At 38.1% G+C, this 23,689-nt stretch overlaps 1 protein-coding gene across 9 annotated transcripts in view; it reads left to right on the top strand.

Moving 5' to 3' along the window:
- WDFY3 (WD repeat and FYVE domain containing 3) overlaps positions 1-23,689 on the top strand; it is a 280,919-nt gene that overhangs the window by 246,549 nt on the left and 10,681 nt on the right. For all 9 annotated transcript variants that reach the window (XM_053666391.1, XM_053666398.1, XM_053666395.1 and 6 more), the window contains 11 exons: positions 2,686-2,740; positions 2,991-3,110; positions 4,973-5,090; positions 6,011-6,117; positions 8,235-8,388; positions 14,772-14,863; positions 15,084-15,296; positions 17,113-17,260; positions 18,330-18,484; positions 19,367-19,525; positions 21,521-21,700. In XM_053666391.1, the coding sequence (XP_053522366.1) occupies positions 2,686-2,740; positions 2,991-3,110; positions 4,973-5,090; positions 6,011-6,117; positions 8,235-8,388; positions 14,772-14,863; positions 15,084-15,296; positions 17,113-17,260; positions 18,330-18,484; positions 19,367-19,525; positions 21,521-21,700 (1,501 nt within the window). The remainder of the gene's footprint in view (positions 1-2,685; positions 2,741-2,990; positions 3,111-4,972; positions 5,091-6,010; positions 6,118-8,234; positions 8,389-14,771; positions 14,864-15,083; positions 15,297-17,112; positions 17,261-18,329; positions 18,485-19,366; positions 19,526-21,520; positions 21,701-23,689) is intronic.

Raw genomic sequence — 23,689 nt, 5'->3', positions numbered from 1 at the left:
TGAGTTTCGTGGTGGTGATGGTCTTTGATTACTTTTTCTTTTCATTGAGATATAATTGACATACAACATTTGATTAGTTTTGTGTATACAATATGATGACTTGATATTTTTACATATATTTTGAAATAACCACTGCAGTAATTAGATAGTTAACCTCTCCTTTTGAGATCTTACTATTAGTTTTTATGGAATTTTTCTAAAATAATGTATTACTCTTATGCTTGTCATATTTGTTGCAAATTGCCTATTTTTCCTCTTAAATTTTTTAACATTTAAATTTAAACCTACACTTTTATGTGTTCAAACCTGTCAGTGGTTCCTTTTGCTCTTTTCAGCTGCTGCTACTCCTAGAAAGTCATTCTAGGTGATACAGCCATTTTAAGGATCCATATACCCACCTCAATTTATGGTCACTCAGGACTTCAAGTCCTTTATAATCCACTGGAAGAGAAGCACTGCTTTTGGCTACAAATGAATTATTACAACATGCAAGAAAATGACTTAAAACTTCCGTGGAGATTGTGTAATTTGTACATAAAATTTTGAGTTCTGGTCTGTCTATATCTAAATATATTAAATTAGTATATTTCTCATTAGGTTGTTACTTTTATTTTTCTTTAGCTGAGATTTAGCAAATATAAATGTTAAATGATGTACGCTTTTGTCAACCTCAGAAACATGTTCTGTTCCTAGTCGTCTGCGCTATTAATATAAACACAGGAAGCAAAAGGCTCCCTGAGAGCACAGTAAGCCTTTTTCTATTTGTGATCAAATTGCTAGTACTTTTACCTGCCTAGATAATCTTCAGCTTGCTATATTATTGCTACTACTGTTTGTGCTGAATTGGCAGTTCTTAAAGAACTTCTAAAAGCTCAGAGGCAAGAAGCAGATATTCATTTCCAGCTTTAATCTTCTAATTGTTCCCTTTCTTACAAACTTGAGGAGCAATCTTAGCTCTTTTTTTGAGGGAGAGTGCCTTCTGTTCTGCTTTTCCTAATGGGAAGAATTTGTCCAGGAGTGCAAAGTGGTATCTGTACCATTGAGCTGAGTCTATTGATTTCCTTTCAGGCAACAAAATATATAATTAAGTGTTTGCTTACTGGTTCAGTAACCACTTTTTTAATCTTCACAATATTAGTTAGCAATGTTATAGAGCTGTTAAGCCTAAAGAAGGGCTTTATAGCATTCTAGAAAAGGCTGCTATAAAAAAAAGTCCATAATATTGAATGACATGAACAGGAATGACTTTTCTGTCAGTATATACATATTTTCATTCACTTATCAACATGTCTTCTAGGAAATATGCCATGCAACTGTTATATGTAAGATATTGTATCCTATTTCAGCTATTACAATCTAATGTATTTAAATCCTTTTATGTAGTGATTATTGGAAAAGGTAGAAGGTTGGACTAGATGGATGTTTTTCAAACTCTTTTGCCATAAACCACAGTAAAAATACAAGGCCTGTCCAGAAAGTATCCAGCCATGTAATATGAAAAATAGAGGCATTTGTTAAAGAAGACACAAGATACAAGAAGCATCATACATAGGACAGTTATACCTCAGTCTCCTTCAAAGTAGGCACCTTTGGGACCTCACATAGTTCTCCCAGTCACCATCAGCTGCCCCATCATATTTTCCTGAATCTCATCAATAGCCTGAAATCTCTTCCCTTTCAAAGGTGATTTTAGTTTTGGGGAAAGTCAGAAGTCACAGAAGACCAAATCTGGGCTGAAGAAGGTCTGGACCACCTGGGTGATTTGATGTTTCACCAAAAAACTCTGCAGGAGATGAGTCGTGCGAGCGAGTGCATTGCCACGATGAAGCTGCCAATCATCAATTGCCTATAGCTGCAGCCTTCTGGATCATTCAGATAGTTTCTGCAGAGGAATGTTCAAGCTTAATGCAGAGTTTGATGCACATTCTCATTGCTCTACTTAGTCATTTTGAATGTGACAGCCACAGAGTACCCATGCTCACTCAGTGGTGTCTACTGTCTCCCTCTGACTAGTTCAGTGAGGTCATCATTGTTCTGCATGCACATTCCAGGTGCTTGCAGGTGCATCCTCTCCTTGGCTGCCAGGTTACGTCAGTGTTGGGTGAACCATTCTCATTTTATAAACAATGGCTGGAGTCTTTCCGGACAGACCTTGTATATTCTACACTGCATCCCAGGACACAAACTGAGTTAGAAAAACTAAGATAAAATGTGCTGAAAATACTTTCTGTTACTATCTGCGTTGCCTTCCAGTATTCTGTTTTCTTTTATTCAATTCCGTGTCATTTCATATTTCAAATTGCCAACTGTAACCCACTGAACCAATTTTATTACCTAATAGTAGGTTCTCCATAGTTTGAAAATTCCAGGATAGAGTGACTTAAAATTTTCAACAATATGATTAGTAAGATTTAAAATACTATTGCCGCCCTGGCTGGTATAGCTCAGTGGGTTGAGTGCTGGCCTGAGAACCAAAGGGTTGCCGGTCCGGTTCCCAGTCGGGTCACATGCCTGAATTGTGGGCCAGGTTCCCAGTGGGACTATGTGAGTGAGAACCACACATTGATGTTTCTCTCCCTCTCTTTCTCCCTCTCTTCTCCTCTATCTAAAAATAAATAAATAAAATCTTTTAAAAAATAAAAATAAAATACTATTGCCTACAATTTAATTATTTCTTGTTTTCAGATCTGGGTTGCTTAGCACTTTGGTTGGAGAGAAGTCTGTCACTCAGAGATGGGAGGTAAGCCTCCTTCATAATTTATAGTTGGATGGTGTAAATCATACAGTTAAAAGCATTTTAATAATCCGTAAAATATGTACCATAAGAAAAAACGTGTTGTTTTTGTTCTTCGGAGAAAAAATGTTGATGTTCTGAAATCTGTAAGAAAAGAAATTGTCCTTTACCTCACTTTTCATATAACATTTTTTAAAGTGAACATAGTGGAGATAATTGATTGCTCTAAAATAAACCTCTGTTTATCTTTCTCAAGAGAGGTGAAATAAGTAACTTCCAGTATTTGATGCACTTGAACACTTTGGCTGGCAGATCGTATAATGATCTCATGCAATATCCTGTTTTTCCTTGGATCCTGGCAGATTACGACTCAGAGGTAAATCTCAAATCATTTTGTGCAAGTAGAACACATTTTAAAGTAATTACAAGATAATGCAATGGCTCCATTGTTTTATTTGCTTTATAGTTTAAAGGAGATGAGAAGAGCTTTAGCAAAGAGCTTTATCTTGAACTTATACAGAATGTGGATAATTGACAAACTTCTTGGGTATTAATTCATAACTTCTATTTGGTTTCTTAAGTGCTAATCAGTTTGTATCCACTGATGGATGTCTCTCTCTTGCCTACACTGTAGCCAGTTTCAGAAACACAAATCTAATTGTCATCCCTCTGTTTAAACTGATTCAATGAATCGTCATCACAATTTGAAGACAATGTAAAAACCTCTGGCCCTGGCTGGTGTAGCTCAGTGGATTGAGCATGGGCCTGCGAACCAGACAATCACGGTTCAGTTCCCAGTCAGGGCACATGCCTGGGTTGCAGGCCAGTTCCCAGCAGGGGACTCACAAGAGGCAACCATACATTGATGTTTCTCTCCCTCTCTCCTTCCCTTCCACTCTAAAGATAAATAAATAAAATATTTTTTTTAAAAAAAAAAACCTCTGTAGCATTCAATTTACAAAGGAGCTCTTATGAATCTATCCTTCATTTACTGCCAGGATTTCTATTCTGGGCTACCCTGTCAGTCTCCTGATGGCTGCCCTCAGTAGCTCTGCAGCCACTGTGCTTCTGTGTGGAATTCTCCCCAGTGCTCATGCACAGCTCTCCCACTTACAGATTCACTTGGCTAGCTCCATTTCACCCTGCAAGACCTCTGGGGAGGTGATAAGCATCACCTCTGGGGAGCCTTCTGTCCTCTCTCTTCTCTTCTTGGATTCACACACTGCCTTGAAGATGTGGTACTTTGCTGTACCGCATGTCGGAGTTGTGACTTGTGTCTGGCCCTACTCGACTGAGGTCCTTGAGTGCTAAGACTATCTTATTGTCTCTTAATTCCCAACATCTAGTGTAATGCCTGGTACTTAGTATATGCTTTAATGTTTGTTGAATTAACAAAAACAATTAAGTATTTTGCATATAGAATTTGAGGGGACAAATGTACTAACTTGACTTATATAAATGTGGATCAGTTTCTCCTGCCCAGGACTTTTAAAATATAAGTTTGGCAAAATTGGTCAGTCTTATGCCCTATAAAAAGAATACAAATTGAATATCCCACAGGTGCATACTTCGAATTTCTACTTTTAAATCCTTCAGGAGGTAAATTTAGGTTTCCTTGCAAATATGTGAATTACATCAACTAGAGATGAGCATTTGAAATAATCCGTGGTAGGTAGTCTGAAAGATTCCATCTCAGTTGAAAAGGTACTTGATCTTGTTTGACACTGTGTTTTAGATGTGAATGAATTACTGAGAGTTCTATTTTCACTTCCCAATCACCTGTAAGAAGGAAATGCTCAGAAGTGAAGTTAGAATGAAACAGAGGAAAAGGGGAACAGAACAGCGAGGAGATTTGATTATCCGGTTATATGGGTGATGGAGGATAAAGATGAATTGGTGCTTTTGTGTCCAGAGTCTCCTCCAGTGTCCTTGCCAAGAATGGGAAGGATTTTCCCTCCTATTCCTCTCCAAACATGGATCCTGAGTGCCTTCCTCTGTGAACACTTAATTTCCAAAGCAGTTGCCTCCAAACTGAATCCGTTCACAAACTGCCACGTGCCTCTCTGTAAAGTGAGGCTAACGGTAGATACCTAGCCTTGTTTTGGAGTCCAGTTCTGCCAAGATGACCCCACAGATACTAGCACATTACGAGTTGCCGTTGTCTGTGATTGCCACCATATGTATCTGTGATGGCAAAGATAAAGGATGGATAGTGATGTGTTTTGTTCTGTATTTTAGGAGGTAGATCTTACTAACCCCAAGACATTTAGAAACCTGGCTAAGCCGATGGGAGCACAGACAGATGAACGATTAGCTCAATATAAGAAGCGATATAAAGACTGGGAAGATCCTAATGGTAAATAACTTTTCTTGTCATTAGACTTTGTACCTAATTTCAAAAGTCAGCCATTATTTAGTGGTCTGATATCCATGCATCTTTCCAAAAATTGCTTATATATCATTACATCTGTCTATGTTATATATCCACATATCTATATAACTATTAGAGCAGAAAATCAGGTTTTATATGACAACTGATGACTGTGCCTAGAAGGGATTTTTTTAGATAGCCTGTGAGGTTACTGACAGAAATCTAAGTATGTGTGCTTCATATTGGGCAGAAATTTTCCATCATAACATGTCTTTAATTTGAATCATATTTAGGCCAGGAACTACACTTTTTCATTTATTAACTCTCTTTTTCAAATCCTGTTGCACTAAAAAATTGACTACTTTCTGGAATATTATTCAGTATACTTAAATTTACTATATTTCATTTTTGTCATGCATGCCTCAAAAAGAAGCAAAACAATGAAAGAAGAAAGAAAACCCTAAGCCTAACAGTATTCCCCATGTGGGCTCTTTTCCCCCCCTGTCAAGAAGAGTGGTAAAACTTGCACAATATTTATAGACAATTTAAAGAAATACAGATTTTCAAAGCCAGAACCTAGTGAACAGTATCTGTAAGTCAGTAAATATCCTGCTTCAGTGGAGATGGTTTGCTTTTAAGAGTTATTTATTACATAAAAGCCTCAAAACACGAATTGCTACATAGGCTTAGTTTTAGGAGAAACACGTGGAATCATACTTATTTTGATTACTACCAAGTACGTGAGGGGTAGCAGTGTCAGCATGAAGTTTTCATGCTACAAATGCCAGCACTAACTGTATTTAGTGTCACAGTTATCACTCACATTAGCATTTTCAAGCCTATTAATACCAATTTTTTAATATTTACCCTTGTTTTCAATTATGCTTTAATCTTCTTTTGAGCAGGAGAAACTCCAGCCTACCACTATGGGACCCACTATTCATCTGCAATGATTGTGGCTTCATACCTAGTGAGGATGGAGCCTTTCACACAGATCTTCTTAAGGCTACAGGTAGAACTTTGAATTGATAATTTTTTCATTGTATACAAGCCTTCTTTCTATTTAAAATTGTTGCTTGTTTAAAAATATTGTCATCCTGCTTCACAAGAAGACTTGTCAGGTTTCAGTCTCAAAAGTAATCAAATGTAATTAAAGTGAAACATTGTTGGACCAGAATTAATGAATGAATTAGCATTTATTTATAATGAAGTGTCGAAGTCCTAGAGCCAGAAAAGCAAGTAGTACAGGAGGTCTGTCTGGGGAAAGTCCAGCTGTTGTTTATATAACGAGAACAGTTTGTGTGACATCGATGTAGCCTAGGAGCCAAGGAGTGTGGACCAGAATGCACATGTGTCAGCAATGCCAACTTCACTGTACCCAGTCAGTGGGGTCAGTGGATGCCCTTGAGTGAGCATGTGTACTGTGTGGCCATCACATTCAAAATGACTGAGAAAGTAGAGTAGGGAATCTGCACCAAATTTTGCATTAGGCTTGAACATTCCTCCATGGAAACTATTGAGATAATTGAGAAGGACACAGCTGTGGGCCACTGGTGACTGGCAGTTTCATCACGACAGTGCACCCACTCGTGCAGCACCGAAAACTCTGCAGAGAAACATAAAATCACCAAGGTGACTCAGCCCCTCCACAGGCCAGATTTGGCACCCTGTGACTTTTTGGCTTTTCCCAAAACTAAGTCACCTTTGAAAGGGAAGAGATTTCAGACTGTCAGTGAAATTCAGAAAAAATACAGTGGAGCAGCTGAGGGTGATTGGGAGAACTGTGTGAAGTCCCCAAGTGCCTACTCTGAAGGGGACTGAGGTGTTGTTGTCCTGTGTACAATGTTTCTTCTTCACTAAATGTCTCTATTTTTCATAATACATAGCTGGATACCTTCTCGATGAACCTCATGTGCTTTATTGGCATGTATGTGAAATTCAGCCTGAACTGGTTGAATTTAATAAACAATTCTTAAAAAGACATTTGCTGTCTTTTTTTACTATAATTGCTTTTCTCCACATTCTCTTTCATTTATTTAGATGGTATTCTAGGTGCCTAAGAGGACTTCCATGAATAAAGAGAAAAGCCCTGCCATGTTGAGCTTACATGCTGTTTTGATTGAGGGAGATAGACAAGCAGATAAATAAGTGTATTGTCAAGTGTTTTTAGAATATGGTAAATGCTATCAGAAAAATACAGATCAGGGAAAGAATGGAAAGTACAAGAATTGGAGGTAAGGGAGATTATGAAGAAGTTTTAAAGAGTGGTCAGAGTACATCTCTTTGAAAAGGTGACATCTGAACAAAAACTGGAAGGAGGTAAGGGAGTTACTCATGCCGGTATCTGGAGAAAGTGTGTGCTGGACAAAGGGACCACCAGCCCATGTGAGCACCCTGAGTGTGGTGTGTGCCTGAGATGTATGAGGAGCAGCAAAAAGGCCAGAGTGTCTAGAGCAGAGCAAGTGTGGGGAGAAGTCAAGATTGTGGCAAGCCTTGATGGCCATCATTTGGAGTTTGGCATTTTCCCACAATGAACTGCATCATAGAGACAAATACTCTGCCTTCTCTTAAAACAGCACAGGGAGTTTGAGGAAGGGGGTGGTGTATCTCTGAAGCTGCATAAGTATAAGAAATCCCATTTCTGTTTGAGTTTTTTTTATCAGTCTATATCTTTTCTATTACCTTTCCAGTTCTCCAATTAATTCTTACTGGTATAAGAACTTCAGTGTCATATTATTTATGAAACCAGTCAAGCACATATAACTTGAGCATCTCCAACTATAAATGACTACATTACAATCTTTAAAAGAGCATCATCAAAATGTGGAAGAATTCATATTCCTTATTGTGTTGCCTTTCTCTAAAAACTAACATTTTTAAATGACTTTACATTTGCATTTTATTTTGATTACAAAGCAAATGCATTGAGTACCCTTTGTAAAAAATATCCCAAAGAGAATTTCCTTTTTTTGGTCATTTAAAATATTGTGTATTTGACATAGGATGAGAGGAAATGGAAATATCACCAAATATTTTTTCAGGGTGTTCAGCCCTTGCCTGAATGGGACTGGAAGTTGTGAGGTGGGAGTGGTTCTCTAACAGAGAGGTGCCTTCTCATTCTGTTCACAGGGGGGCCACTTCGACCTGGCCGACCGGATGTTCCACAGTGTCCGGGAGGCCTGGTATTCCGCATCAAAGCACAACATGGCAGATGTAAAAGAACTGATCCCAGAATTTTTTTACTTACCAGAGTTTTTGCTGAATTCCAACAACTTTGATCTGGGTATGTAGAGCTATAGCTTTATCTTAGAAATGTTGTCCAAGAAGAGACTGGTAGAAATAAGTGACTTTTCTGAAGATTGTCTGCAGTATACACTGACAAGATGTCCTCGTAGTTTCAGCTGCTGCTAGTTATTATAATTGGGTGTCTGCTATTAAATTTTTTTAAAAAATAGCTGTTTCACACTCCAGTAAATTCAATAAAATTTAAAATGTAAATTTAAAGGGAAAAGGCTTTACTAGGTTGAAATCCAACTTCAAAAAAATGGAAAAATAGCTGTTTCAAACCTAGATCTGGGAAACATTTCTAAACTGACACAGATTACATCTACTGGTTAGAATATTGTTATTTTGGTTAAAACAAATCTGAGAGAAAATTTATTTGAAAATTATTACAGTTGAAACCTATTAATAGTCAAGTGGTGTACCCAGATTTTTATGTTTCATTTTAGTATTATGTATTGCTTGAGGCATTCTCAGCTTAAATGCTAATATGTTTTAAAATTAGAATTTCAGCCCTGGCCAGTGTGGCCCAGTTGGATGGAGCGTCATGCTGTAACCAAAGATCTTACTTACTTATTTATTTTTAGAGAAAAAAGAAGGGAGGGAGAAAGAGAGGGAGCGAAACATCCGTATGTGGTTGCCTCCTGCACACCCCGAACTAGGGATCTGGCCCGCAACCCAGGCATGTGCCCTGACTGGGAATCAAACTGGCCACCAGCTAGCACTCAATCCATGGAACTGTACCAGCCAGTGCTGTTTTGTATTTTTTTTTATACCTCATGCTTTAGTCTGTAGTTAGAGTTCAACATGTAAATCATTATAATACTACCTCAAAATGTTTTATAAATAGAAACTCCTAAAAACTACCCATGTCTAATCATTTGAGTGATTTCTCTTTTTAAAAACTTTAAAAAATATTTGTCCTTAGTTGTCCATTAGCATTCCTAACCTTGTGAAATTATAGCTGTAGGTCTAATGAGAAAGATGGTAAGATTCTCTCAGTAGCCCCAGCAGAAGTCCCAAAATTGATTCTTATGGTAATAAGACTATGGTAATACCTCTGCTTGGGCCTGGAGCTCACCCTCCAGTAGCTAAAGACACCAAAGTCTAATATTTAGAATTGGATGGAGTAATGGTTCCTAGAAAGAGCAGAATAGATGGTAAATAAGAAAAAACAATGAGTGCGCACACAGCATTTAAATATGGCTACACATCAGTGTTGCATTATGTTCACTTACAGTTTTACTTTGGAGAATATACTCTTTTCCTTAGAGACATCGCTTTCGAAGAGACAAATATGGAAAGCTACAGAAAGGAAATGATACCCTCAATCTTTCAGAAACACTAGCTTTTGTTATAATAATCTGTGTTGCAAAAATATTTTAGCCAGACTACTGACAAACCCAACCAGATGCTCTACTTTTAAATAAGTAATGAAAGAAGGGTTGTGTATCTGGCATGCTCACCTTCATAACAAATCATCCTTCTCCCCTGAAATCATATAAAAGCTAAAGCCATAAAACTCTAAGAGAAAACCATAGGGTTAAATCTTTATAATCTTGTATTTGGCAATGGATTTTTAGATAGGATATCAAAAGCACAAGCTACAGTAACAGAATCAAAGAAATAAATTGAAACTGATCAAAATGTAAACCTTCTGCATTCAAGGACATTATGCAGAAACTGAAAAGAAAACCTTTAAATATTTGCAAATGATATATTTTATAAAGGCCTAGTGTGCAGAATATGAAGAACTCTTACCACTCAACAACAAAAAGATAAACAACCCAATTTAAAAGTGAACAAAGGCCCCAAAAATACATTTCTCCAAAGAAATTAGTCACATGTTTAATAAGCACATGAAAGATATTCCGTACCAGTAGTTGTTAGGGAAACACAAATCAAGATGCCACAGTGAAGTGTCCCTTACATCTAAGTATGGCTTAGAATGAAAAAAAATGCACTCGCAGAAAGTACCAAGGACTGGCAGAGATGTGGAAAAGTTAGAACCCTTGTGCATTGCTGATGGGAATAGAAAATAGTTCAGCCTCTGTGGGCAGCAATTTGGTGGTTCTTCTAAAAGTTAAACACAAAATTACCATATGAACCAGCAGTTCCACTCCTAGGTATGTGTCCAGAAGAGCTGAAACAGGGAATTAACATTAACATGTTCTCGCATAGTTGAAGATGCACTGTCTGCAATAACCAAATGGTAGAAACAGCCCACCTGCCTGTCAATGAGTAAACAAATTGTGGAATATACATGTAATAAAGGACTTCAGCAATAAAATATGAAGTACTGATAAATGCTGCAACATGGGTGAACCTCACAACATTATGCTAAGTGAAAGAAGCCAGGCACAGAAGGTCATGTAATGTATGATTCCATGTATATGGAACATCCAGAATAGGTAGTTTCCAGTGGTGGGGGTGGGGGTGGCGTGAGAGGAATGGGCAACAACTGCTTTAATGTTACAGGTTTCTTTCTGGGATGATGAAATGCTGGGGCTAGTGAGGTGCATTGGTTGCACAACATTGTCCACGCACTAAATGCCACTGAGTTGTGCACTTTGAAATAGTTAATTTAATGTTTTGTGAATTTCACCCCAATAAAAACAAAGCAGTGGAACACTGTTTGCCTCTTCACACAGAAAAGGTAATAAATGGTTTAAAAGAAAAAGCACTTGGGTTTTTCCCCACTTCTGGAGTCAGGAACGTTCATCCCTGGTCACCTTGTCCTCAGGCCTGTGGATACACACACAGGGGAGCTCGGCAGGGCCTCAGGATTAGATAGGCCACGGGCTTTCTTAGACCTTGTTCCCTTGAAGTGACATTTTAAAACTGCAGATAGTGCTGATTAAATACAATTATGTCACATAATTATATATGGATTGTGAGAAGAATTTTAAAAAATAGATTATATCTGGAATAGTCTGGAAATTATAACTCGCTTCTCATTCTCAAAAAATTAGTTCTGGAGGGCACATCAGCAGGGCTGGAGTAAGAATATAAACAGGGGCATGGTTATAATAACTTGATTGTTTTATTTTTTTCTTAAATCATATGGTAATTTTTCTAACCAAGTCAGTACATTCCTTTAAACAATAAACTGATTTTTGTATCTCTCACTTAATATCACATTGTAAATAAGCCATGAAATAACAGTGATGAAAACAAGATTATTTCTAAAGGAAATATTTTTATTGGCCCTTACTTGAAAAGCCTTTGTGTTCCAAAATTTGAACAATTGCACTTCTCTATGAGAAATTCTAATGCAACTATTTATCTAACCAACTGCTGTTAAACTATTGAGACAATATTTTTGTTTATAGAGTCACTTTTTATAGTGATCATCTGATTTGTACCTAAGAAAACTGTATGCTAAAGTTAACTTTTTGGTGTTATTTTTTAAAAGAAGAAAAAGAACATGTTTTCTTAGATGCCAGTCCCATTTAATGTGTTTTACTATGGGTAGATTTCATAGCAAATGGTTTATTTAATATCTTAAAGATTATCTCTGGCTATGACTTAAAATAACAAAATACATTATTTTAATAATACATTAAAATAGCAAAACTACAGGGAATTAATATCACTTGATGTGCATTATCACAACTTGATGTTTTTGTTTCTGCCAGGTAGCCCCATAGTGTTTCCAAACATTTTTTCTGTTAAATAATATATTAACAGCAAAAACGTTAACATTTTAGATTTTTTTTTTTACTATGAGAGGTGTTTTTTTTTCAATCTCAACTGCCCTTTATTTTTTCCACATTTTTATTATTATTCTAGTATAGTTATGTTCATATTCTTTCCCACCACTCCCACCCCACCCCAGCCATCCCTACTTCCCACCCTTGATCCTTCCCCCTCATTATCCCCTCTCACCTCTTCTCTGGTTACTGTCAGATTGTTCTTCATTTCCATGTTTCTGGTTATATTTTGCTTGTTTGTTTTGTTGATTAGGTTCCACTTATAGGTGATATCATGTGGTATTTGTCTTTCACTGCCTGGCTTATTTCATTCAGCATAATGCTTTCCACAGCCATCCATGCCATCTCAAAGGGTAGGCCCCCCTTCTTTCTTTCTGTTGCATAATATTCCATCGTGTAAATATACCATATTTTTTAATCTATTCATTTACTTTTGGGCACTTACGTTGCTTCCAGCACTTGGCTCTTCTAAATTGTGCTGCTTTGAACATTGGGGTGCATAGGTTCTTTTGGATTGGTGTTTTTGGGTTCGTAGGGTATAATCCCAGCAGTGGAAGCTGGGTCAAAAAGCAGTTCCATACTGTTTTCCACAGTGGCTGCCCCAGTCTGCATTCCCAGCAACAGTGCACTAGGATTCCCTTTTCTCCACAACCTTGCCAGCACTTGTTTTTGTTGATTTGTTTATGATGGCCATTCTCACCGCTTTGAGGTGGTATCTCATTGTGGTTTTAATTTGCATTTCTCTGATGGCTAGTGACGCTGAGCATCTCTTCATATGTCTTTGGGCCCTCTGTGTGTCCTCCTTGGAGAAGTGTCTGTTCAAGTTCTTTGCCCATTTTTTAATTGAGTTGTTTGTCTTCCTGGAGTGGATGTACTGTGAGTTCTTTATATATTTTTGAGATTACCCTTGTTGGAGGTATTATTGGCAAATACATGTTCCCATATGGGCGGTTCCCTTTTCATTTTACTGATATTTTCTTTTGCCATGCAGAAGATTTTTATTTTGATGAAGTTGCATTTGTTTATTCTTTGCTTTGTCTCTTGCTCTAGGGGACATATTGGTGAAAATGTTGCTGCATGGAATATCTGAGATGTTCCTGCCTATGTTCTCCTCTAGGATTTTTATGGTGTCACAACTTGTATTTAATTAAGTCTTTTATACACCTTGAATTTATTTTTGTGTTTGATGTAAGTTGGTTCATTTTTTTTGCATTTAGCTGTCCAGATTTCCCAACACCATTTGTTGAAGCAGCTATTTTACTCCATTTTATGCTTGCTGCCCCCTTTGTTGAATATTAATTGACTATAGAGACATGGGTTTATTTCTGGGCTCTTTGTTCTGTTCCATTGGTCCGTGTGTCTGTTCTTATGCCAGTACCAGGCTGTTTTGATTACAGTGGCCTTGTAATACAGTTTGGTATCAGGTATTGTGATCCCTCTTACTTTGTTCTTATTTCTCAAAATTGTTGTGGCACCCTGGCTGGTGTAGCTCAGTGGATTGAGCCCAGGCCTGTGAACCAAAGGATCAGGGCTCAATTCCCAGTCAGGGCACTTGCCTGGGTCACAGGCCAGTTTCCAGCAGGGAATGCACAAGAGGCAACCATACACTGATATTTCTCTCCCTCTCTATTTCCCTTCCCCTCTAAAGATAAATAAATAAAATATTTTTTAAAAATTGCTGTGACTATTTGGGGTCATTTATGCTTCCATATGAGTTTTTGAAATTTTTGTTCTATTCTGTGATATATGCCATTGGTACTTTAATACGTATTGCATTGAATCTAAAAGTTGCTTTGGGTAGTGTGGACATTTCGATGACGTTAATTCTTTCAGTCCATGAACACACAGTATGTGCTTCCATTGTTTTGTCTTCCTTAATTTCTTTCTTTAGGTTTTAGATTTTATTTCTTTAATGAGAATCTTGACAGCAAAATATGTATCAGTTCTACAGTGCTCTCTGAAGAATTTAAGGTAATCAGAAATATGAGAACGTACATGTATTCCAAATATCTCAAGAAGACATTTGTACTTCTTATGCAAAGAGAACAAACTGAAAGTTTCTGAGGAGTTAGGTACTCTTTCAATAACCTCCTCCATGTGAACAGTAAATTTTGTCAAAACATTAAGATAAATTTAGTACTACTTAACTGTTGATGACTCACCAAACTGTAAGCTTTCTGGAAAAGCCTACAAAAGGAAGAGTTTAGAGAAATGTTAATGGTTTGCCAAATGAGCCACCCATCCCAGGGGAATTGAATTTGAGGGGGTTTTTGAAACTGAAAACAGTAGCCCCATAAAATGTTTCATTAAAGACTCCTGTGGTCAGTTAAATTTCAGGCGTTATGTCTAATGTACCTCCTAGCAATACCTCTGAAGAGTCTTGCAGGAAAGAAACATGTTCAACTTTGTGTAAGTCATCATTTTCTGAAGTCATTTGATAGTCAGCACCCCTCTGTTTTGCTAACACTTAGTGAATCTCTCTGAGGAAGTGAACTAAGGAGAAGTCTTAGGGAAGGACAGGGTAGATGATCTCTGAGGGTCCTTCCTGCTGGTAAGATTTTATAATTCATAATTCAGTCAATGCACTTAAACCCACTATTTCCCTGTTACTTGATATGAACTTATTATTTATCACGTTTCTTCATTTTCTTTAATGTATCCAACTGCACAGGCTGTAAACAAAATGGCACCAAGCTTGGAGATGTTATTCTTCCACCCTGGGCAAAAGGGGACCCACGAGAATTCATCAGAGTCCACCGAGAGGTAATGAGAGTGCACTTTGCAGTTGAACTGGATTTCACTGGGTCCTTGATTGTACAATACAAAGAGGACCTTGAGCAATGTGTCACACATCTGGGCATTACTAATATTATTTTAATGATTTTTCGTTATTTTAGTTACTGTCAATCTTTGGCCAGTTCTTTACTTTCTGAGGAATTAATAAATGTCAGGCAGTGACTGAACCTTTGTTTTGAAATTACAGGCTTTGGAATGTGATTTTGTGAGTGCCCACCTGCATGAATGGATTGACTTGATCTTTGGCTATAAACAGCAAGGCCCTGCTGCAGTAGAAGCTGTAAATGTCTTCCATCACCTGTTTTACGAGGGTCAAGTGGATATCTACAACATAAATGACCCATTAAAGGAGACAGCCACCATAGGGTTCATTAATAACTTTGGTCAGATTCCTAAACAGGTATGGATGTTCTTATGATCACTGTTCTCTGTTTCATTTTTTTAAATGCTTAATATTTCTTTAGATGATCAATTACCATAAAAATACTTAAATTTAGACTGAGTTTTCAATAAAGGATTATAAATATCACCCAGTAGGTTCCAAGAGTATTGCTTTCTCCCCCCTTTTACATACAAATAAACAGAAATGGTGTTGTTCAAAGAGAATTTCCCCTGGCAGACTAGTGCAGGGTGTGCTTTCCTGCACCTGCACAAGACCTGGCAGGAGGTCGAGAGCACACTCAGGAAAGCAGATGGGACCTGTGGGGCCAGAGTGTGCACAGAGACGGGGTTCTGTCCTGAGGCCAGTAATCCCTTACTGAGTTTAAGCAGAGAAACTTCATGGCTGTATCCAGACTTTAAGGATCATTCTGGCTAAGTCATGTACACACATGTGGTCTTGTGCACACGCACACACTCTCTCTGTAGGAGAGCCAGATTAGGAGCAGAGAAACACCTAGCGAGCTCTTACAGTAAATAGTTCAGTGAACAGGTAGTGGTGGTTTGAATTAAAGAGGGATGATATGCTGTTGATAAACACTGATCTCAGGTTGAAGGATCTTAGTTCCTGTTTTCCAAGGGTTACCAGCACAGAAACTATTTCATTCCCTTGGGGGAAAAGTATTCCGAACAAAAAAAGTCAAGATGCATACACTGTTGCAGGGTTTTTGTTCCACTTCTGAGTATAAGAGGCAAGCAGTATAGAAGATGAGAGTCTGGATAATAAATTTCTAGAACATTCCAGTGACTAATATAGAGTACTGCCAAGTATAGCAACCCTACAAAAATGTAAACCTCAGGGCCACCACATTGTACCTCTCTGTACCCTAGCCTGGCTCCCACTGGGCCCTCATGTAAAAGTTCTTCAGTAAGTGTTCATCCAGGAACATGCTTTAAAGTGTGGGGGTCTTTTTATAGAACTTCAGAGGCTTGTGTCATTATTAACTTCTGTAGAAAACAACAGAACTCTAATATGCAAATAAAATAAGAACAATATGTAATATGTGTAGAAGCTTGGGAGCCTAAAATGTGTATCTTTCTTAATACATAGCATTTTTTTCCTCCTGAAAATTCAGAATGTCAAATTCACAAAGTATGATTGTATTATATTCATCTTAAACCTCATTTCATCTAAGATTTCCCAAATATCTTCCTCAGATTTCTGTTCTTTAACAGAAATAACTCAACGCGTATTTTGAAGGTGAATAATATTTGAAAAATAGTAATCCTAAATGTACAATAATACTTTCTAGCCCTGTAGAAATAATGAACAGAGATTGCAAAGATTTTCTTCTTGTTTCTTTTTTTCTTTACAGCATGGCAAAGTAAAAAGGCAACAAAGTTCAGACTTGTAGCAAATTAGTAACATCTAAAAGAGACAAAAATGATGTTACAGGGAGAAAGGCCATGCTGAAGCCAGAAATAGCCCAATTAAACAGGATGTCTGCTTGCCCTCAGTGGCACAGCCTGGTTAATTTTTAAGTATCATTGGGAAATAATCATCAATTAACTATAGTCTGAGTTCATTGTCAAAGCTATTATGAAATCATTGTAACACAGTAATTCAAGCTGTGGTAGCATAGCCCTGTCCCTACTTAACAAAGGTCTTAGATATCGGGCAGCCTCTGAGCCACTTTGGATTTCTTCCCTCAGAATGCAGTTATACTGTACCTACTGGTTGCTATGATGCATAAGTGAAATAACATAATACCTGGCCTATAATGGGGCTTAATAAATGTTACTTTCATTATAAAATGTGTTGTCTTCTCTCATATCAGTTATTTAAGAAACCTCATCCACCAAAGCGAGTGAGGAGTAGACTCAATGGAGACAATGCAGGAATCTCTGTCCCACCAGGATCTACAAGTGACAAGATCTTTTTCCATCACCTAGACAATTTGAGGCCTTCTCTAGCACCTGTAAAAGGTAAGGTGATGGGGAATAAACTTCTGATTCATGATTCTGTGGGATCATTTATTAACCTAGCAGTCATAACTATTTTTTGGATATTTGTGTAATTTGTAATATGTGCCGTATTTTTTTGTGATAAATCACTAAAATACTCATTAGATTTTCTCCTTTTACTTTTCTGTTCTGTTTTCCTTTCTTTCTGATTGTTGAGTTTTGTGTCAAAAAAGTTGAAACATTTTCTCCCCTGCTAAGATAACAAAAAATCTAAAATACCAAATCTTGTCGCTCAACCTTTATATTATATATGTAAAAAAAACTTCTGTCACCTTCACTTATACATATTCTGCCTTTTTAGGAATAGTGATAAGACTGTATTTTTAATATGCCAATTAAAAGCATATACATCTAAAAGTGCTTTTTCAAGTGGATTTTCCCCTTAGGATTTAAAAATATATTTTTTTGCAAAGTGTTGAAGTTGCCATCTAAAGAAATCCAAATATTGGAGCTTCAGAGTCTGGTAAATTGGATTGGCTGCCAGCCCGAGGCCATTTGCCTTATTACACAGACTTCGCCTGTGCCCGCTGCAGTCACTGCCGAGCCATGGTGCTGGAGCACTGGTTTGGCTGGCAGAGATTTGGGAGCAGAGCAGGGCATCTGGGCCTCTCAGAGGACGTCATGGCCATTAGTCTGGAAGTCTAAGAGCTGTAACTTGAGAGGTGCTGAAGTACTAGGTTGGTGGAAAGTCTCTGTGTGGCATGCTCCTGGCATGCGGGGGAGCATCCAGGTCACTCCGTGCAGCTCCAGAGGTCAGGAAAGCAGGCCCAATTGCTAGGAGCCAAACCTAAGGAGTCAGAGACAGTGAGGCTAGAGGGAAGCCCGGAGAACACCGGTCATGGTCAGCATCACCCAGCAGGGCTGTGGGCGACTGAAAAGCCAGGCTCTGCCACTATGGTCATATTGTCTTAATGTGGGTGTCAGTGTGCTTGATTTGTATGAATATCTGAGATTACTTTACCATGCCCTGTGAAATAATGAAGTTTATTTTCCCTCTCCCTGTTGTAATGTGATGATTTGTTTTGCATAGAACTCAAAGAACCAGTGGGACAAATAGTGTGCACCGATAAAGGCATTCTCGCAGTAGAACAGAATAAGGTGCTCATCCCACCCACCTGGAACAAAACTTTCACTTGGGGCTATGCAGACCTCAGCTGCAGGCTGGGCACCTATGAGTCAGACAAGGTTTGAATCATTTCTTTCTCATTCATTTCATCTCACTCTTGCATGGCTGGATATCCTGCTTAAAAGAAGGTATGGGGAGCCTAGGCCAAGGGCTTGTCAGCCGTTTCTCCAAGGCCCAGAGGAAGGGAGAGCTGTCTGCCTTAGATCAGGATAAAGGAGCTAATGGACAAGTAGAAGAAGGAAGCCTTTTGGGAAGTTGTATTCTAGGGCAAGCAGTTTCCCCCTTGCTCGGAGAATTCCTCCAAGAGATCCTAACCAGCCAGTAGTCAGCATTTCTTCCAACCAGAAGAGCCTTTTTTGGTGAGTCATCACTTGGCCCATTTATTATTTTAGGACTCTTAAATGGCTAACAGAAGACCTATCACCCTATCCCCCAAGCATCAGCTATCTCTTGGGAGAGACCATGTGTATTAACCCTTTAATGCCCTGTCTTTGCCCTCTGACACTCTCCTCCTGAAAGCAAGACGGATGTAGTCTGTGCAGGTCTCTCTGTTGCACTGTAACAAATTTAGTTAACATTCTCATCAGCAGCACTCGTGCTTTCCTTTTATATTTCAACTGGCTGCGGCAAACACATTCTTTTACCAGATTCTCCCGCTGTACCTTCCAGAACATCATATAGTCTAAACCTCATTTTTCTGGACTAGACAAACTGGAGAACTCCATTATGGTTTTTAGCAGCAACCGTGGTTAGGAGTCTATAGCAGGTAGTTCAGAGTAGAGCTTCAGTGTGGAAAAGTTGCTAAATTGGAACCAGCCCAGAATGTATTCCGTCATTTGTACCTGCATAGAAATCTCTGTTCTTCACCCAGTATGCACATTGTGTTTCAGACATTTTAGTACTTGATGGCATGTGTGTCTCACATCTGTTTTATTTTACAGGCAATGACTGTTTATGAATGTTTATCTGAGTGGGGCCAGATTCTCTGCGCAATCTGCCCCAACCCCAAGCTGGTTATTACAGGTGGAACGAGCACAGTCGTGTGTGTGTGGGAGATGGGCACCTCAAAGGAAAAGGCCAAGACCCTGTCCCTCAAACAGGTAACATAGCAGGTGGAAGATACTCCATCTCTGCTGCCCACACTCTAGAGAAACTTAAAAAACTTCCTTAATTGTAATGCACTTGAGAGATAATGGACAAAACCAAAAAAAATATGTGTTCTTTTTTACATTTGAGACCCTTTTGAGGGTCTCAAATGTAAAAGAAATGAAATCAGGAGATATTATTTCTAAAAATGACCTAAGCTGGTCTTTTTTAAAAATTCAAAGCAAACTGTCTTTAGGAAATATATTTTAAAATCTATTTAAGTACTATAAATGTTTCTATAAAGTTATATATAAATTGAGTTTTTACAAACCAGATTATATTAATGCTATTGATTCATATTAATTTCCTTTCTAGATGCTCTTCATTCAGCTAAACCATTAAATTTTTTATTTCTTTGTCTTTCTCTTTCTTCATTTATCATATCCCTAAAGATATAACAAATTCATATATATATTCAGTAGAACCATTGATGATGTTATTAACAAGTATTTTTCATCACTTACATACCAACTCTTATAAATTTTTACTTAAAGCAAAAACCCTTTTGTGATTAAGTGATCACCTTTTAGTATTTGGTTTGTGAGTGAATTTATCATACAGTTTTTTAGTAGAGTATAATATACTTTTTATTATACAAATTTGAAAATTGGTGCAACAATATTTTCCATTTATTGAGCACCTAATATGTTTAGGGAACTGTGGTGAATGTTCAGAAGTGTAAAACTTCAGTCCTCATGATTTTGCAAAATAGTTATTAGCTCTAATTACACTTGGAAAAAAACACAGCTTAGAGAGGTTAAGATACGTGGCCACATCACACCTAGTTGTAAAGTCAGGATGTAAATTGAGTTCTGTGTGACTACAAAGTTTATTTCAAAGCCAAACAAATAAAATATCTATGAAAAGAATTTAACTCCTTGTACTTAAACATACCAACAACCATCTGTGCAGGCCAGGAACTTCACTGGGTGCAAGGTCCAAAGGTAAGCCATGTAAAGAGATACAGTCTTGACATGAGCATATACATATAAGGTTGATGGTGTAGTTTGCTGGTCCAAACTCCTGCTTACAATATTTTCCATTTAGAAAATGGGCTTTGAAGCTAGTGTGCCATTCACTTTCAGTAGAAAGCACTTCTTATTAAAAACAGCCTTCTAGAGTTAACTAAGCTACAATAAGGTTGTCTGTATTACCCAAATTTTAAGTCAGTTCACTATTTAAATAGTAAATTCAGATTATTGTTAGGAACTCCTAACAGTATTTTCTTGAAAATACTTATTTTCCCTCATTGCCATTTCCAAGGGTCCTGTTTCTCTTCATACTCTAGCAAGAAAAGTCTTATTCTAGTTTGAAGAAAGAATCCCTCTTGGGCACAAATGTCCTGATGTCTCCATTCAGTACCAGGAGGTCACAGACACATAAGGACCACATTGTCCCTTTATCTTCCCGGGACCACATACCACAAGCCGTGCTGTTCTCACCGTGTGTGCACTTTCTGAAAAATCCATCCAATTGTAGCTCCTTACAATAGACTTAACAGGACTTGGCGGCATAAAAGAATAGATGCAGAGTATAAAGTCTGTATTTTGGGGGCTGTAATCAACACATCCCCACATAGAAATGGTAGGAAGAAACCCAAGCTGGGTAGCAGTTGCTATTCTCTTTTCCTTCTAAGACAGTGGCCCAAGGCCAGGACAGAAGTAATAAAAAATGGAGACTAGCGCCTCCAGAGTCCTCTAGACTGCTCCTTCGGCCTGGGGGTGAGGCAGGGACCATCGGCAAGAGCAGAGTGAAGACCCACACACACACACTGCTGCCCAATGCATGCACCCCCAGTGCACACGCCCCTTGTTACCTGGTGCATCCAGGATCTTTTTTTTTTATAGCATTATCTAAGTAGCTAGGGTGTTTTGCATCCAGAATCTTTGCTCTCCCTTAACCAGCCCTGTCATTGTGATCAGCCTGGGTTTTTCTGTTCTGCTTTGTAGGCCTTACTTGGCCACACTGATACAGTCACCTGTGCCACAGCTTCGTTAGCCTACCACATAATCGTCAGCGGGTCCCGTGACCGAACCTGCATCATTTGGGATCTGAACAAACTATCATTTCTAACCCAGCTCCGAGGCCATCGAGCTCCAGTTTCTGCTCTTTGTATCAATGAATTAACAGTAAGTAGTAAACTGCCCTTTTGTTTTATATCTAGGAAAACAAGAAGGTCTAGCCAACATAAGTAAAAAAATTACTAGTTGATAAGGATTCATTTCTTTGAATTTTGTGTTCTTTGCAAAAGCAGATGGCTATTAAAGTTTGTAACTCAGCATTTTGTATTAAAATTCACTCACTACTTGCATACTTTAAAGAGCAAAATTTGGTTCAAAACAAAACATTCTAGAATAGGCATTTTTAAAAAAAGAATTTGTATGATTTGTTCAGAATGTTAAAATTGCATTGAATAAAAACAGTTAGCAAAGTGGGAATAGAGGGAGCATTTCTCAATATAATAAAGGCCATATATGAGAGACCTACAGCCAACATCATACTCAATGGGCAAAATCTTAGAGCTTTTCCCTCTAAGATCAGGAACAAGACAAGGATGCCCAATTCCACCACTCCCGTTCAACATAGTATTGGAAGTTCTAGCCATATCAATCAGACAAGAAAAAGAAATAAGAGGCATCCAAATTGGAAAGGGGAAAACAAAACTATCATTGTTTGCAGACGACATGATAGTGTACATGGAAAATTCTATAGACTCCACAAAAAACTACTCAACCTAATAAATGAATTTGGCAAAACAGTGGGATACAAAGTCAATATTCAGAAATCAAAGGCTTTTTGGTACACCAACAATGAAATATCAGAAACAGAAATCAGGAAAAAATTACATTGAAATTTTTATGAAATAAATTTTTATTTTTTGTTTATTATGTAAAGTGAAAAAAAGTAACATTTGAGTACCCAAACAAGAGAAAAATTGTGACAGAACTATTTTTAAAACATCTCAAGGTTATCAAAGGATATTATCACTTGTCTAAAATTAATATTTTATATAGAGACAGATGAGTCAGGATAAAACAGATGCACTGGCCTAGGAGCCTCTTGTGCAGACCAAGCCCACCTGAGGAGGGGCCAGGCAAGGGTACTCATTGCTGCTATAAGGTGTGTTGATAAGTAGGGAAGATAGGCATAGATTTACAAAAGTTGAGATCTCTGTGTCTAAGGGACAAGTTATCGCTTCCATATGTGGAAGATGCCCACATGGGCACACCAGTCTTGCAGACCAACCAGAGGTCCCTGAGCCTCATCACTTCTTAGCTGTACCTACCCATTCTCACCCCTGCCTACCTTTAGCCCCTCCCCAAGATCATGCTGCATGATACAGAGTAGTTCTAGCCGTGTCACCATCACGCACACAGACAGCTTTCCTTCTGAGGGATGGTATGTCTTTTATTTCTACCAGAAGATAATAAGTATGATGCTTTTAGTCAGATACCTTGTAGTCATTCAAAGAAAAAGGAAAAAGATACATATTCAGTTCTAGTGAATGGAGCTTAGATTGTCTAGTAACAGTAAATGTAATCAGCATTGGCAGTGAATGGGTTTATGCAGGGTAAAGAGTCAAATTTGCTTTTTGGTAAAAATACCTAAGGTATTTTTAGAACAGCACGTAGGGGCTAGTCATGCAAATGTCTGTGCGGAGAGCCTTACCAACATGTCAGTGCAGCAGAACCACTGACGCAGTGTTGCTGTGAGTCAGGCATTTGGTCACTCTTTCAAGCACCTTGTTTGGGGTTCTTCACTTAACTACTGAGAATTTTATTGATAGCTAGTTGTTATTTGAGCCAGTATACAGCCATTGGATTATAATAGTTGCTGCAAACACTATGGAAATGTGTTTTTTTTTCTTGTAAGATGCTTTTATAATCTTTTAATAACACGTAGGGAAAAGCCTCATGGAAAGATTTCTGTTTGTGTTATATTTTTGCAGCCAATATTAAGTCTGCTTACTTCAGCCTACATTTTTGGCCTAAGGTACCTCACTGGTGCCCTTCAGTTGCTCCTCTTAACTGCCCAGCCCTCACATCCACAGGATTTTCTCTGATGTACTCTCATGGAAGCTCCCTGGAGCCATCAAAGAAAGTCTTGCTCAGTGCAGG

The sequence above is a fragment of the Artibeus jamaicensis genome, unplaced genomic scaffold (assembly GCF_021234435.1).
Source record: "Artibeus jamaicensis isolate MK-2021 breed Jamaican fruit bat unplaced genomic scaffold, CSHL_Jam_final contig_452, whole genome shotgun sequence".
Taxonomy (NCBI): domain Eukaryota; kingdom Metazoa; phylum Chordata; class Mammalia; order Chiroptera; family Phyllostomidae; genus Artibeus; species Artibeus jamaicensis.
Note: the sequence above shows the minus strand (reverse complement) of the source record. Positions and strands in the feature narration are given on the sequence as shown.